General features: G+C 42.7%; 1 protein-coding gene across 1 annotated transcript in view; it reads left to right on the top strand.

Moving 5' to 3' along the window:
- Positions 1 to 17,930, top strand: part of GCLM (glutamate-cysteine ligase modifier subunit) — a 71,126-nt gene that overhangs the window by 22,616 nt on the left and 30,580 nt on the right. The window contains exon 3 of the mRNA XM_077452890.1: positions 11,459 to 11,543. Within this exon, the coding sequence (XP_077309016.1) occupies positions 11,459 to 11,543 (85 nt within the window). The remainder of the gene's footprint in view (positions 1 to 11,458; positions 11,544 to 17,930) is intronic.

Below are 17,930 nucleotides of genomic sequence, written 5' to 3' on the forward strand. Positions count from 1 at the left end.
GGCCAGTAACCTAAGGGTGTTAAAAAAAAAAAAAAAAACTAAAATGAGCCCTTTATAGTACAAAAATATAATCACTGCTGTAAATATTACTTTCACTGTTCTACGGTAAAAAAAATGAACCCCTTCCAGTAGTTATCTGCTTTTTTTGTACTATAAAGGGCTAATTTTTGTCTTTTTAACCCCATTATGTTACTACACATTTTAGGCCTGGTTCTCATCTATTTGTTTGTTTTTTGCGGAAACGCACTACAGTTCATTTACATGGTTTCCTATGGGACACGTTCATATCTGTGCTTTTGTCAGCCGCTGCATATTTGGAAAGGGTAGGGGACTTTTAACGCAAAACGGTGCTTTTTTTTTTTGTTTTGGTCCAATATACTTCAATGTAGAAGCTGCAGAAAAGCATGTAAAGCGTTTTTGCAGCAATTTGTGTTTTTTAATCTGCCCAAAAAAAAACACAAATTGCAGTAAAATCGCATGCACGAAAATCAAAACGCACTGCAGAAACAGATCAAAAGCAAAAACTGCATAGGTGTGTACCGAGCTTTATGCTGGCCACACCGATCAATTTTCAGGTGAGAATATCCAGATGAAAAATCTTTGTACATTTGCTGAATGAAAGAATTTTGTTTGAAAATTTTCACTTAATTTCTGACAAAAACCACATCCACTTTCTGAAAATTCCTTTGACCGAGAAGTTTTCTATTTCCAAATTTTCCTGTCAATGTGGTTGAAAATGAACGTCTATTTGACCCACTTTTCTTTAAGGTTATTAACCGATTAATCGAAACAATAATCGGCCAACTAATCGCTTATGAAAATAATCGTTAGTTGCAGCCCTAGTATTTAATCCTATTTTGGTGTGTGTGACATGATGCAGCTGCTTTAACACAGACAACATTGTCTTTTATTTTAATATGGAGTCTAGGTGTTGGTGGTGGGTACCTACCTAGTTTTTGTGTCCTTGTAAACTAACTGCAATAAATCTTTTTTTCTTATATAAGCTGCTTTGGTCCTCTTGTGACTTTTTTCAGGGGTCTCTTTCTGTATTTTTCGTTTTGTCATAGCTTCAAGTCTCTGAGACTGCACCTTTATTGGCGAGTCTACAATTTAGGGACGTTGTACCTCCAATGCATAATTGAGTTGATGGTTTTCTTTTCTTTTGCAAGGCTATATTGCTAATGCTGTTAATTCAGCACACAAGAATTGACAAAAACGCTGCATTTCTGGCAAGATTAACCAGTTTTCTTTATTGATAAAAATTGTTTGTCTTAAAGTAAAAAATGCAGCCTCCACATCTAAGTACTGGTATGCTGCACTATATAACAATTGGGTACCAGGCAACAATTGGTGTCTTCTTTGGCTTTTAGTTGAAACGTTTTTCGGCAAGAATAGGGTCTTAAAAAATATAGTATGGCCCTTCAGGATTTTACATTTTGTACCCCCCACATCACAGCTATATTGCAGTGTATTTTCTACTTGTAAAACAGATTTGTCTTGTAGTTGAAGTATGTTGAGAGCCTGTCTGCGGTGATGGATAGCTGGTATGTACCAGGCCATTGTTTCAACCCAGACAGTTATTTTTACTCAGACATGCCTTGTCAATGTGTATTAGCTCGAAAGATTATTAATCTTCCACTGTAATCACTATTTAGGTCATGAATTAATTGACATTGCCACTGAAAATTGTTCTCAAGCTTTAAGGAAAATGTTTTACGAAGTTGCACAAGTCATGCTACTAAAATTATGTAATGACAGTTCTGTTCCACTATTGAACAGTCAGGTTTCTCAGGGGTCAGATCTAGCCCTCATGCTTTTAATATCTTTTTTAAAAGAGTTCTTATGGATCCAGTCACGTATTTTTAACAATACCAGTTTTCAAATTGGTAATATAGGGGCATGGTTAGGGCTGGGGAAAAAAATCTATTTTAATCTTGAATCGCGTTGAGTTTAGATTTGAACCTTTTTTTTTATTTATTTATTTATTTTTTTTCTTTTCTCTCCCCCTTCAGCGTTTCCATAGCAGGGGGTGTATTCGGAGTGGCACTTGACACTGGGAGCAAACATGCACTGTGTCTGAGGCTCTGAGCTCCCCACCAGCGCAATCCTCCTGTTGTTGCCCTCACATACAACCCTCCTGTGTCCCCTAGCCTCTCCAGTGTGACCGTGTGCAATGGAGAAGTTGAACTGTCAGCCGCCCGCTATCCTGGCCTAGTCACAAACTAGACCCAAGCCGCTGCCTCTCCTTAATCCTGCCCGCAGCTGTGATTTAACAGTTCCTAGCAGTTAAATAGCTTACATTTGGATTATTAAGAATCGTGCACAAAGGAATGTCAATCTTTGCTGTCTAGGCTATGAACACTTTAGTAAATTATGTCTCAATTGCTTAAATACCACTTTTCTTCCAAAATGTCAGTAAAAAAACCTCAATCCAAAAACGGTATAAATTTGGATGTTTAAACACTTTCAGACCGGACCATTTTGCTGGTCAAAGACCAGACCACTTTTTGCAATTCGGCACTGCGTCGCTTTAACTGATAATTGCGCGGTCGTGCAACATGGCTCCCAAACAAAATTGACGTCCTTTTTTTCCCACAAATAGAGCTTTCTTTTGGTGGTATTTGATCACCCCTGCGGTTTTTATTTTTTGTGCTATAAACAAAAATAGAGTGACAATTTTGAAAAAAACGCATTATTTTTTACTTTTTGTTATAATAAATATCCCCCAAAAAAATATAAAAAAAAAAAATAAAAATTTTCCCTCAGTTTAGGCCCATACGTATTCTACATATTTTTGGTAAAAATGATTGGTTTGCGCAAAAGTTATAGCGTTTACAAAATAAGGATAGTTTTATAGCATTTTTATTAAGAATTTTTTATTTATTTTTTTACTAGTAATGGCGGCAATCAGCGATTTTTTTTTTTTTTTTTTTTTTTTTTTTTTTTTTTTTTTTTTTGTGACTGCGACATTGTGGGGGACCCATCTGACATTTTTTACACATTTTTGGGACCATTGTCATTTATACAGTAATCGCTGCTATATAAATGCAGTGATTCCTGTGTAAATGACACTGGCAGTGAAGGGTTTAACCAGTGGGTGGCAGTGTAGGGGTTAAGTGTTCCTAGGGGTGTGTTACTAACTGTGGTGGGGTTGGGCTTTCATTTAGTGAACACTGATCTCTGCTCCAATCACATGGAGCAGAGATCAGCATCACTAGTTGCTAGGCAGAATGGAGAAATGTTTACAATGGCATTTCTTCATTCGGCCGCTCCGTGAGACGATCGCGGGGATGCCCGCGGCGATCGAGTCCGCGGGTCCCGCGACCAGACTCGGGGGGGGGGGGGGGGGGGTCCCCGACCAGCGCGGGAGCGCGCCGCCGGCGTCGTGCTCCCGATGGCAGGGCGGCAAATTTAAAGGGACGTACATGTACGCCCCTTTGCCTCCCCGTGCCATTCTGTCGACGTACATCGTCGTGCGCTGGTCGGCAAGTGGTTAATCTTTTTTGCACACTGTTTTCAGTTAGAGGGTTTGCTATTGCAATTTTTAGGTTGTAGTGCACTTTTTAACCCCTTGACCACTGGGCACTTTAACACCCTTAATAACCAGACCAATTTTCAGCTTTCGGTGCTTTCACATTTTGAATGACCATTACTCAGTCATGCAACACTGTACCCATATGAAATTTTTGTCCTTTTTCACACAAATAGAGATTTCTTTTGGTATTTAATCACCGCTGGGGTTTATTTTTTGTGCTATAAAAGAAAAAAGACCGAAAATTCTGATTTCTGTTATAAAATTTAGCAGATTAGTAATTTTTCTTAATATATTTCGGCCCAAATTTTATACTACTACATATATTTGGTAAAAATAAGTACAAATTGGTGAATATTTGTTTTTTGTGAAAGTTAGAGTCCACAAGCTATGGTGCCAATATCTGAAAATTGATCACTCCCGAAGGACTGACGGCTCATTTCTTGAGACCCTAACATGCCAGAAAAGTACAAATACTCCCCAAATGACCCCTTTTTGGAAAGAAGACATTCCAAGGTATTTAGTAAGAGGCATGAGGAGGTTTTTGAGGTTGTCATTTTTTCTACAACTCTGCAATATTAAGATTTTTTTTTTTTTTTTTTCACAAAATTGTCATATCAGGTTATTTTTCACACAAAGCATATGCATACAACAAATTACACCCCAAAACACATTCTGCTATTACTCCCGAGTATGGCGATACCACATGTGCGAGACTTTTACACAGCGTGGCCACATACAGAGGCCGAACATGCAGGGAGCGCCATCAGGCGTTCTGGAGCACCCAGGCCAATTCTGACATCTTTCCTACATGTAAAAAGCAGCAATTTTTCGAACGCGTTTTTTTTTTTTTTCTCAAAAAATAAAATATAAATTTTGTGCTTAAAAATAAAACAAAACGGTAAAGTTTTGCATAATGTGAAAGATGAAGTTGCGCTGAGTAAATGGATACCTATAATGTCACCCTTCAAAATTGCACACGCTCGTGGAATAGTGCCAAACATCGCTACTTTAAAATCCCCATAGGCGACGCTTAAAATTTTTTTATTTTTTTTTACTGGTTACATGTCTTGAGTTAGAGGTCTAGGGCCAAAATGATTGCTCGCAGTGATGTCTCACATGTGTGGTTTGAACATCGTTTTCATATGTTGGCGGGAATTACATAGGCATTCGCTTTTGCATGCGAGCACATGGGGATGGGCGCTTTAAAAAAAATTTTTTTTTTTTATTCATTTTACTTTATTTTAGTTTGACGTGTTTTATTTTATTTTTTTATTTTTTTTTTGATCACTTTTATTCCTATTGCAAAGAATGTAAACATCCCTTGTAATAGGCATGACAGGTCCTCTTTACAGTGAGATATAGGGTCAATAAGACCCCCGCATCTCACCTCTAGGCTGGGAAGCCTGAAATAAATAAAAATAAATGGCAGGGTATGGGCGGGAATTAAGGTGTTAAATTTTGGTGAGCAGCGATGTTGGCACTGCAGATGCAACCCACAGCGCTGCTGACACCGATCTCTTCCCCCTCCGCTGTACCGATCGGTAGGGAGAGGGAGGAATCAGCGTCCTAACATGATGCTGGTTTGTTTACAAGTGATTGCTCCGTCATTTGACAGAGTAAACGGCCGCGATGGTCATGGATGCTTTCGAGTGCGCGCCCCAGAGCTGAATTCTGGGAGGCCGTTAATCGGCTATGGGCCAATTGTTAAGTGGTTGGTTAATATAATAGAAGAAAAAATGTGTTTTTTTTTTTTTTTGTTTTTTTTTTAGTTCGAATCGTAAATTTTTATTTAATTTTTTGTGAAAATCACCCAGGCATGGTACATTACAAAAAGAAAAATGTTTAAAATGTAGTGCTTGTATATTCCATGTTTAAAGTGGTTGTAAACCCTTACAACACACTTTGACCTACAGGTAAGCCTAGATTAAGGCTTACCTTTTTAGGTCCAAGAATTATCACCTAAACCTACACAGTTTAGGAGATATTTGCCTGAAGACAGGCACCGCTGTCTACGGCGCACTGAGTGTGTGTGTGTGTGTGTGTTCCAGGAGAGGCATGAATATTGGAGATACACCTAGCATTGTAGGGGAGAAATACCTTCTGCCAAAATGCTGATGTTTGGTGGGGTTACCACCGAAAATGTAGAAGGGGAGACCTTATCTTCCATGCACCTCCAACATGTGGTGGGAATGGATGGGTACAGTCTAAACACATGTGTAGAGATGATGGAGAGAGATTTATCAATATTTTTATTTTTTTGCTATCCAGCGAACACTAAAGTGTGAGAACCTACTTAATTTACCTTTTATCATACATCATGGGACACAAAGCCTAAGTAATTACTTAATAGATTATGGGCCACCTTCAGGTTTTTAGTGGTATACCCAATACAGAAAGTTCAATCCCCTATATAACCCCTCCTCCTTCCAGGAGTACCTCAGTTTTTTTTCATTAGTGTCTAAGGTGTTGGTCACAAGTGAAGATGTGCTCTGAGGAGCTCCAGGGGGTTCATGCTGGAGTTAAATAACTGCCACAGCTGGTTCCATCCAAGCCACTGAGGCCACAGGATGGTACCCGAGCCTCACATAGCGCAAGGTTTTGCCTGTAACACTTCTGTTGGAGGGCTGGAACCTAGGAACCAGGCGCTTTTTTTTTTTTTGGTCTTGCTACGTTAACTAAAGTTGTCCAGAGGGGTGCTATACAGGTCTAAAGGAGTGTAACTCCTATTAAGGGAACCGGTCTTTCAAGGTTTACTAACGCAGCCCGCCGTGATTGGTTAAGTTTTTGGATCTGTCTGTTTCAGCAGTATCTGCAGTGAGGAAAAGGTAAGGGAAGAAACCTAGGAACGGTGAAAAGTCCACCCATGCCTTTTCTTCTATATATCAAACATTCTATGCCTTAAAGTGATTGTAAACCCTTACAGACCACTTTGACCTACAGGTAAGCCTAGATTAAGGCTTACCTGTAGGTCCAAGAAATATCTCTTAAACATACACGGCAGCGGCGTAACTAGAGCATTTGGCACCCGGGTCGGATCCTATGCCTGGCACCCCCCCCCCCCCCCACCTTAAAATGTAAAAACACCTCACTTTGCCCCCTGCATACCTCTGCATCCTTCAATATCTTTTTGTCACTACTTTGTACCCCCCCCCCCCCTCTGCACAACTGCACTTCTGGACCCCTTTACATTACACAGCACCCTTTACCTCTGCATCCCTTTACATTACACAGCCCCTCACAGCTCTGGACCCCTGCATGTTACACAGACCCCCTACAGTACAGACCCCCCATCTTCAGTGTAGACCCCACCAAATAAGAGGACTACATATCCCAGCATGCAAGGCTGCAATGCATTAGAGGAGGGCTACAAGTCCCAGCATGCACTGTACTACAGAGGAGGGCCACAAATCCCAGCATGCAAGGCAGCACTGCATTATAGAGGGCCACAGGTCCCAGCATGCAAGGCTGCACTGCACTATAGAAGGGGACTACAAGTCCCAGTATGCAAGGCTGCACTGCATTACAGAGGAGGACTACAAGTCCCAGCATGCACTGTACTACTGAGGAGGACCACACCTCCCAGCATGCAAGGCTGCACTGCACTGTACTACGGAGGCCTACAAGTCCCAGCATGCAAGGCTGCACTGTACTACGGAGGCCTACAAGTCCCAGCATGCAAGGCTGCACTGTACTACGGAGGCCTACAAGTCCCAGCATGCAAGGCTGCACTGTACTACGGAGGCCTACAAGTCCCAGCATGCAAGGCTGCACTACGGAGGACTAAAAGTCCAAGCATACAAAGCTGCTTTGCTCAGCAGAGGAGAACTGTAGCCCACACAGCCCGGTATGTTGGGACTTGTAGTTCTCCTCAGCTGCATCTTGCAGTTTGGGATGTTGAGGTTACATAATAAGAGCTGCAGAGAATCTCTTCACACACCCCCGCCCCACACTTAGTACGCCACTGATACACGGTTTAGGAGATATTTGCAATAAGACAGGCACCGCTGTCTACAGCGATTTTCCACTCTTGCTAGTTATCAGGTGATGCTCGCAGCCTCTTCCTCTTCGGGTCTGCGTTTGCAGACCTGAATGCCGTTGGCGCGTGAACTAGATTATTTTTATTTATTTTTTAAAAAGGAGGGAGCGGCGAGGATTAGAGGGGCGTGGTAAACAGGCGGCGCTGTTTGCGGGATGTAGTGTCGTCGTAGAGCACATGGCGCACACGCATGGCGGAAGCACTGACAAATGGCAGGTCAAGCTCACCTGAGGCTTTTAAAAGGACAGATTCCCTCAGATCAGTAATGAAGGAGAGAAGGTCTGACACGCTAGCGCAGGGGTAGGGAACCTTTTTGGCTGAGGGCCATGAATGCCATATTTTAAAATGTAAATTCGTGAGAGCCATACAACATGTTTAAAACTGAATACAAGTAAATGTGTAAGACCAACACTTTTAAAGTACAATAAGTCTCTAAATTAAACAATCGGGTGTTCTTTAAGAGATAAATCACAGAACAAAGAAATACGGTGGCGACCTGACCTCTGAATTATTTTTAATAAAGTTATGCTGTTGCTAACCAATGATGAATAAAGTACTTCTTACCGTTAATGCCACTTCTGGTTCTGCATGGTTGTGCTGATGGCTTTGTAGTCTGGTTGATACGTGGTGAGGTTAACGTTCATGCAGGCGTTGAGACTTCCATCCATTAAACATGATCGTAGGTTGGTCTTAATGTTGTGTGGGTTTTTTTATTTTATTTTTTTATTAATCCATTGATTATAACTGTAATGTTGTCAAACCCCCACCCCCACTGTAATATCCATGTCTCCCCCTCTGTAAAATGCACATCTCCCCCACGTCTGACTCTGCTTGCTTACCACTAGCAGGCAGATCCAGGAGCAGATAAGGTGGTGGTGATGTCAGTGCACTGCTCACCTAGGCCGCCGCCGGGTATACCATGATGGCTGCAGCTCCGGAGCTAGGCCGAAGCTGCGACTTTTCCTATGGGCTCAATCCGTGGATCGGCACACCACGCGATCCGTGGATTGAGAGGCGAGAGCCAGCTGTAGCCATCAAGAGCCACATCTTGCTCATGAGCCATAGGTTCCTGACCCCCTGCACTAGAGAATACGAGCGCTGGGGAGCAGTGTATACAGGCATTTCTAGTACAGGAAATTGTTGTTCAGTACCAAAAGCTGATTCTTATGGTGGCGTTTGTGTTTCCCCCCCCCCCCCCCCCCCCCTCTTGAGTGCCCCTGCTTTTGTGCTTGGCACTATGACTTCCAGAACTACCACAAAGGTACCAAAAGTTCCACCTCCCAGGTGCCGGGAAGTCCAGTCAGGCCTCCACACTGTCATCCTCTCCGGAGATTCCAGACATGGCAAACCAGGGTGAGCCATTGGAAACAATTGGTGGTACAACTGCTTCTCACACTTCAGCCACTGTATACGTGACTGAAGATGCATTTTCCTCTGCCCTGCAGGGCTTAGAAGGAAGATTAGCGACTTTAATGGCATCCTCCATCCAAGGGGATAGGAAGTATAATAGATCCCCCCTCCCCCACTCCAAACCCTTTACTAAGGGGACAGGATGAGGTATTACCCTCAGGCGAATGAGAGGGAAAAACAAGCCAATTATTACTCTGCAGAGGAAACAGTTGATTCAGCTTCACAATCTGAGGTACAAAGCCTTATGGAAATGGTTCACTTCGCTTTCATGCAACCCCTAACGGGGTCCTTGGGTTCTTTTGAAACCTTTACAGCCTTTGCCATTTGTTTCTTGTCCCTGCAATACTAGAAAAGCTTATGCTGAATGTGAACCGTCCAGATAAGCATTTTCTCCCACCAAAGATTTTCGATTCTCTATCCTATGGAGGAGAAATTCACCAAAAATGTCAGTTAACGCTGCGATTTTTCCAGTGTGAATAAAAGTTTAATTTGTCCTGTAGACAATGCACAAATGCTTAAAGATCCAACAGATAAAAAGTTGGAATTCTTGTTAATCCTTTTTTTCCCTGGCAGGGACCGTTACTCAGCCTGCAGTCACAGCAATTGATATCGGTCAGTCCCTAAAGGACCAGTCCAGAGGCCCTTAAAGAGCTCCCTAAACAGCAGGCCCGTGAGTTGGCCGAACTACCAAAGGCATTCTGTTTTGCCATAGACGCTATGAAGGACTCTATTCACCAGGCATCCCTCCAGCCTTGCGGTTGTGCTAGTACACATGCATAAGACCCTTTGGTTAAAAAATTGGTCAACCGAAGCACCTTGCAAGAAGCATGGGGAGCAACTATTTGACGATAAATACATCCAAATGATTTCTAGTGGAAAAAGAGTACTTTTGCCAGTCAAAAGAAGGTATAAATGTCCTTCATTTAAACAGACTTTTTCCTCCTGCACCAGGGGCATCCGTCTCTAGGCAGTGGCGACGGCCTCCGACGTCAGACTCTAGAGGAAAACCTCAGGGTCAGATCCAAGCACAAAAGACCTGGGGCTGCAACTCTGCAAAGCAGAATACTAAAGCCTCATCATGAAGAAGCGCCCCCCTCACCAGGGTGGGGGGAAAGACTTATGAAATACTCTGAAGTCTGGCAAAGGGAAATTCGGGACAGATGGTTTATCTCCACGGTGTCTCTAGGATACAAGCTAGAATTTCGTCAGTTTCCACGTCTCTTTTTCTGAGATCAAATGTTCCCAAAGATCCAGGGAAAAGTATATCTTTCAAGCTTTAGACTGATTATTCACTCAGGGGGTGATCATACAGATCCCCACAGGTGAGCCAGGTTTGGAGTCTTATTGAAACCTGTTTACGGTACCAAAACCAAATGGTGTCAGATTCTAGATCTAAGGACTTTAAATCAATTCCTGAAAATCCGCTCCTTTCGCATGGAGTCAATCAAATCAGTAGCTTCTATCCTACAGGGAAGAGAACTGGCGTGCATTCAGTGTTGCCAACCTACCAGATTGAAATTTGCTGACATGACGCCCAAAATTTACTGGCACAGCCAAGTTTTTACTGGCATTTCTAAAAGTTATAAAATTACAGTTTTAAGTGCAAATTTCAGTATTTGGGCTACAAATAAGTATGTCTACCAGGACGGTTAGTGATCCTTGAGCAGTGCGTCACCAGGCCTCCATGGCTCACATCTGCAAGGCCGCAACTTGGTCTTTATCACATAACATTTTGTGAGTGAATGTATCAGGTGGATGTAAGGAGGTAGGAAAACTTCCTGTGTTGGGTATACCAGTGTCAACACCTGAAGGTGACCCATAAGTAATTACGTAGGGTCTGTCCCATGATGTACTCCTAGAAAGGGATTTTACAGGTTGTTATAAAAAATTTTTTTTTTTAAAAAAGTGGTTGTAAACCTCAGACATGAAGAATTGAACAAGGCATATCCCACTATAGTGTATACTAAGCTGAATCCAAGGCACCAAGTCTGATTCCTTTCTAATCTCTCTATCTGCATGACTCACTATTAATAGTTTAAGCCTACCCCACTGCCTCCCAGGAGCTATAGCCCCAGCACAAACCAGATGACTCTGGCTCGGTTTCTCTAAGCCTGTGGAGAAGGGGTGTGTAATTTTTCTCATATAGGCTCTCGGATTACACTCTGCTCTGTGCACCAGCTCTGCTGTGTGTGTGTGTGTGTGTGTGTGTGTGTGGTCAGATCCCTGCTTTCTGCAGCTGAGAAAAATACTTTCATCGTTGTGTTGTAGAAGGATGTACGGGACAGATAGCTGTAGATAAATGGGTACAACTTGTGTAGGAGGATTTTTCATCTGTGTAGCACCTGAGTCAAGTCATTTCAATGGGTATATGCGAGGGGTTTACAATCGCTTTTAAAGCCAAACTGCTGGCAAATTTTTTTTTTTTTTTTTTTTTTTTTTTTTCTGGTTTTATAAATTGGTATTTTCTCATTTTTTAGGACTCGTCACAGACCTTGGAGTGTGCTGTTAATCAGGCTTTGGAAACCATAAATCCAGAGGAGAGAGAGGAAATGAAAGTATCTGGTAAATACTAACAATAGATGTATTCTACGTCATTTATTGTAGTTCACCGAGTGTGTATGTGTATTTATGTGTGTGTTGAATGGTGTTGGCTTAGTGCCTAGCTGCATTTACCTGTATGGACTATAGCTAGAATTGATTTTCACTAGAAAGTACTGGCCTTCCTATAGCCATTATGTTTTCAGGAATATTAATAACTTTGGCATCAAGTCTTTTTTTTTTTTTTCACCAGCCAGTGAGAATAAATGTATACGGCACGACAATCCCCTGTCGGCTGTAAAACTGTTAAATGTGCAGGAGTAGCAGAAATTTGCCATAAATATGAAATAAAATATTGTCCGGTTTAGTAAAGGGTACAATATATAGTTGGTGCCATAACTAGTATTTATAATTTATTGTATGCTGAGAATTTTTATATACACATACTGAAATTTACCATTGTTTGGCTTGGGTTCACTAAAAGGGTATGAACACTAATTTCTCCTGTAGTAAAACTCGATAGAGATGTAAGCTGCTGTATTTCCTTGTACAAAGGGTTTTATTATTTGGTTCAACAGAACAGCTCATCACATCTATGGTCACATAGGAGATTAACATAAAATACCATGAGCAAAAGGAGTGCATTGATATGTTCAGATCCATAAGGTAGAACGATTGGGGGGCTAAGTATCCCCTCCTAGAGCTACAGTATCCTGGAACACGCTGCTTAGAGTGTAGCTACAAAAGCCATCATGGGGTTTTTGCATGCAGCATATTATCAAAGCACCTATTCTAAAGAGATATGGTGGGTATACAATATAACATTAACAATGCTGAAAAATAACAATGTCAGCCAGGTTTGAGACTGGTGGCCTGAGGAGATGGATATGTATTAAAAAAATAAAAAAAATAAAAAAAGTAAGGGGGGGGTGACAGACCAGGAGAGCAATAGAGGGTAGGAGTAAGAAGGAAAGGGGGATCCGCTGGGTGGGGGGGGGGGGGGCAGGTATTGGATTGATAGGAGCGTAGAATCAAATCTGGTAGGTTGTATGTAGGTGACCCAAGGCTGCCAGATCCTAAGGAATTTATCATGAGGGTCTGAAAGTATGGCTGTCAGCTTTTCGTTTTGCATAATGCTGTTCATACAAGTATGGGTGTCTTCCAAGCTCTTGCTATAGTCAAGTTTCAGTAAACCGATGTAGTCCTATAATTGGGACATAAGCGTCCCTTTTCAGATTGGTATGAAATGAGGTGTGGAGAAGGGCATAGACTCTGACCCATAATCTAATGCTCCTGGACATGTCCACCAGGTGTGACATGGTGCCTTCTTGAGAGTATCCCCAGAAGCAACAAAGGGAATAAGTTGGAATAATACAAGCCAATCTAACCGGGGTATAATACCATCTATATTATAGGCATTTTTTTAATTGGCTTCGGCCAATTGTGCTGATAAAAAGTCTGTTTTTATATGTTCAGCGTGATTTACAAAAGACTTCTGTAATAGAAGTCAATGTAAGTTGCTTGAAGAAATCAGTGAAGCCACTTTCCTCTCTGGGCAGTCTGCCAAGAAAAGATCAGAGATGCAATGTTTCTTCTTCAATGGACTGAACTCCCCTGTGTAGGAGTTCTCAGTTTAACCACTTGCCGCCCGCCCTATAGGCAATTGACGGTGGCAAAGTGGTTGCATAATCCTGATCGGACGTCATATGACGTCCTCAGGATTATGAGCCGCTGCGCGCCCCCGGGGGCACGCATCGCGGCGATCGTTGTTACGGGGTGTCAGTCTGACACCCGGCAACTACGATCTCGGTAAAGAGTCTCCGATCAGCCGTGTCCAATCACGGCTGATCAGTGTAAATGGGAAGAGCCGGTGATCGGCTTTTCCTCACTCGCGTCTGTCAGACACGAGTAGAGGAGAGCCGATCGGCTGCTCCTCTGACGGGGGGTCTGTGCTGATCGATTATCAGCACATCCCCCCCCCCCCCCCCCGAGGATGCCCACACTGGACCACCAGGGACGCCACCAGACCACCAGGGAAAAGGTAATCCTCGCTAGACCACCAGGGATGCCAGTCAGCATAATGGATGCTAATCAGTGCCCATAATGGATGCCAATCAGTGCCCACAATGGGCATCACTGATTGGCATGCATTATTGTTTGGCATCCATTAGTACAGTATAACACCAATGCTGCCTATGAGTGCCCATCAGTGAAGGAGAAAACGTACTTATTTACAAAGTTTTGAAACTGAAACAAAATATTTTTTTCAAATTTGTAGCGCAAAAAATAAAAACCGTAGAGGTGATCAAATACCACCAAAAGAAAGCTCTATTTGTGGGGAAAAAATGATAAAAAATTTCATTTGGGTACAGTGTAGCATGACCGCGCAATTGTCATTCAAAGTGCGACAGCGCCGAAAGCTCAAAATTTGGTCTGGGCAGGAAGGTGTTTAAGTGCCCTGTATTGAAGTGGTTAAAGACTAAATCTTTTCTGACACTTGTTGCTCACATGTAAACATCCTGAATTTTCTGCTAGAAAATCACTTATAATCACAATTTTAGCAGAGACCCTAGGGCAGTGATGGCGAACCTTGGCACCCCAGATGTTTTGGAACTACATTTCCCATGATGCTCATGCACTCTGCAGTGTAGTAGAGCATCATGGGAAATGTAGTTCCAAAACATCTGGAGTGCCAAGGTTCGCCATCACTGCCCTAGGGAATAAAATAGGTTGTTGCCATATTTTATGTGATGCAGTATTTGCGCAGAGGTCTTTCAAACGCAATTTTTTGGGAAAAAAATACAGATTTAAAAAAAAAAACTGTAAAGTTAGCCCTTTTTTTCGTCCAAAAGTTTTGAGTACCTGTTTTTGTGTACTTAATATAGTTTTTTTTTTTTTTTTTTTTTTTTTTTTTTATATCTAAAATTATACATACAAGTGAACTGATTGAAGGTTTGTTTTGTTTAATGTAAGACATTTTCTGTTTCACTTATTACTTAAGGCTGCTTTCACACTGGAGCGGGCAGGCGTTGACGGTAAAACGCTGCTAGTTTTAGCTGTGCTTTACCTTCATTTTAGCGCCACTATTTGGCTGCTAGTGGGGCACTTATAACCTAGCTAGTGGCCGAGGAAGGGGTGAAATGCGCTTGTGAAGTGCTGCTGCCAAATTGCATTGCATTCACTTCAGCAGTGGTGCCCATTCATTTCATTGGGCAGGAGTGGTGGAGGAACGGTTTGCATGCTCCAAAGATGCTGCTTGCAGGTTTTTGTGTGTTTGTTTTTTTTTTTTTTTTAAACGTCCTGCCAGTGCATCGCCTCATTGTGAAAGTGCTCAGGCTTTCACACAGACTGCAGGGGAGCCACTTTGAAGGCAATTTTACAGGTGCTATTTTTAGCCCAAAAACGCCCCAGTGTGAAAGGTGTCTAACTTAGATTTTATTAATAATATAAGGGGGTTAAAAAAAAAAAAAATCGGCATCATATATTGGCCGCCGCGATTTCTAAATATCGGCATCGGCCAGAGAAAAACCCATATCGGTCGTCCTCTAATCTATATAGTATTTTATATGCATTCTCCAAAATTAGAACATTTTTTGGAGCATTTGGACAGAGCAATAGTCATGACCTGCCAGTCCTCTGGATCCAGTGGCCTCTCCAGTTCGGCTTCCCACTGGAGGTGGTAAGGTTTGATCAGGGCTGTTTTTTATTTTTTTATTTTTTTAGGAGATTATTGCTGCGTAGACTAAAGAAATTGAGGCCGGGATCTACAAAGGCTTTCAAAAGGGGTCAAGATGTATGGAGTAGGTCAGGACTTGATGAGCTGTTGTAGGAAGTGGCGAAGCTATAATGTTCACGGAGTGGAGGATCATTTTAGGAATACAGCATATCAAATGCACTTATCCTAGTGGGGATGAATAAATGGATATCAAAAACTTAGTCCACCAAGAGAACTGTTGTGGGTTATCACAGCCTGGTGGAAACAAAGGGCAATGGCGGAGGCTAAGTAAGGGAAGATGAGGAGAAATTGGGAGTATTCGAGTCCCACAAGCGGATAGAATGTGACAGGCAAGACCCAAACATGTCAGGACAGTGTTTGTGTGAGGGAGCCAGGACAGGGAGGCAAACGGAATTGAGGCGATGCAGGGGTTAGTTGGGGACATCGGGATATCTTAATTGTATGAGGTTCCGCTACATCTACTCCTGTTATGTCTAGGAGGGAACATATTGCCTCCGCTAAGGGCTCTAATGCTAGGATAAATGGAAGTGCGGAGAGTGGGCAGCCTTGCCTGGTTCCCCCCCCCCTCCCCCATGGGGGGAAAAAGTCAATTCAAAACCGTAGTACTTGACCTTGGCCTGTGGAGTCGTCTGATGCTGAGATCCATCTCAAAAATGAGGTTCCAAAACCATAGTGGTGATGTACCCTCATCGAGTAAGGCCAAGACAAGGTGTCAAAGGCTTTAGTCATGTTGAGAGATAAGATCACCAAGGATCTGCTATATAGTACAGGGCTCGACAAAACCTGGGCGCCAGGTCGCATTGGCGACTAGAAATAGCGACCTCGCGCCTGGGGCAGCACAGCTGGGGGTATCCTGTCTCTGTGGACCCCCCCAGCGTGATCGCGTCGGGCCGTTCCGCCGGCGGCCGAAAATTTAGGCCGCGGCTTTGAGGCCTTCTGCGGTCCTATGATTCCTTATGGAATCTGGCGCCCTCTTGTGGTCGCCGTTGGTATGACAAACCAGCAATGCTAATGACTGTTTTATATAACCTGCCTCTTCTTCCCTTTATTTAGAACCCCCTAAACATTATATATATTTTTTATTCTAACACCCTAGAGAATAAAATGGTGGTCGTTGCAATACTGTCTGTCACACCGTATTTGTGCAGCGGACTTACAAGCGCACTTTTGTTGGGAAAAATAATTTAGTTATTAAAAAAATAAGACAACAGTAAAGTTAGCCCAATTATTTTTTATATTGTGAAAGATAATGTTACGCCGAGTAAATTGATACCAAACATGTCATGCTTCAAAATTGCACCCGCTCATGGAATGGCGATAAACTTTTACCCTTTAAAATCTCCATAGGCGACGTTTAAAAAAATTCTACAGGTTGCACGTTTTGAGTTACAGAGGAGGTCTGGGGCTAGAATTATTGCTCTCGCTCTACCGATCACGGCGCTACCTCCTATGTGTGGTTCGAACACCGATTTTATATGCGGGCAGGACAGGGCGCGTTTAAAAATTATTTTTTCTGCTTATTTTTACTTTTTTTTTTTTTTTTTTTTTTTTTTCCACTGTTCTTTTAAAAAAAATGTTGTCACTTTTATTATTACAAGGAATGTAAAAATCCCTTGTAATAGAAAAAGCATGACAGGTCCTCTTAAATATGAGATCTGGGGTCAAAGAGACCTCGGATCACATATTTACACTAAAATGCAATTGAAAAAAAAATTGTCATTTGAAAAAAAAAAAAAATGTCCCTCTAAGAGCTATGGGCAATGACTTGGAGACGGGGGGGGGGGGGGGCGGCGACGGCGCTGCTATCTTCCCCTCACTCGTCCCCATGTCAGGCCAGGGACAGGTCCGGATCGCCGTCACGGACCTGGCTCCTAGATTCCAAGCAAATTTGTCAACCCCTGATATAGTATATGTTGGATTTGAAGCAGCCGTCTAATGGCGTCTCCTGCCTGTCCTCTCTAGACAAAGGCCATCTGATCTTTTTAAATCAGATGTGGTAAAAAGGGGTTCAAGCGGCTGGGCAGAATTTTTAACATTTTCAGGTCTCTAAGGGAGATCGGCCTAAAATTGGTCCTTAAGGAATGGTCCCAGTCAGGTTTAGGAATCACTATATTGGCGGTCAGGAGGGTTGAAGTAAAAGTTTGAACATCTTTTACAGATTTAAACATGGTCCTTAAATGGGGGGCTACAATGTCAGCCATTTTCCTATAGAAAAGTGCCGTAAAGCCATCTGGGGCCCAGTCTCTTGCCCACTTTCAGTTCTTTAATACATTGTAAAACTTCGGAGGCCTCTGTCTCGGTCCATTAACGATGTGTGGGTTTCAGGTAAGTGGAGTAGTGTTAGGCCATCCAGACAGGTGTCCAAGCTCTGGGTGGAGAACTGGCTAGGGGGCAAATGGAGTGGTGAGGCAATGTTGAAATTCGCCCAGGAACCGCATGGGGTTGCCTGTGAGGATATTATGGCGAGTGCATAAGGTAATGGGGTTATGGCCTGGAGAGAAGACGGCAACCTATTGGCCAACTGTTTGTTGGGTTTATCCGCCTTGGCGTACCACTTCTGACAAGCCCAGAGAAGTGTGCGTTCCGTCTCATCCATCAATCATAAGTCCAATTCCGTACGGGCTTGGCCTAGTAGTTTCGATTGGCAGGAGTAGAAGTTTGCTTAAGTCATCGAT

The sequence above is a fragment of the Lithobates pipiens genome, unplaced genomic scaffold (assembly GCF_037356315.1).
Source record: "Lithobates pipiens isolate NorthernLeopardFrog02 unplaced genomic scaffold, aLitPip1_a1.2 Scaffold_23, whole genome shotgun sequence".
Taxonomy (NCBI): Eukaryota; Metazoa; Chordata; class Amphibia; order Anura; family Ranidae; genus Lithobates; species Lithobates pipiens.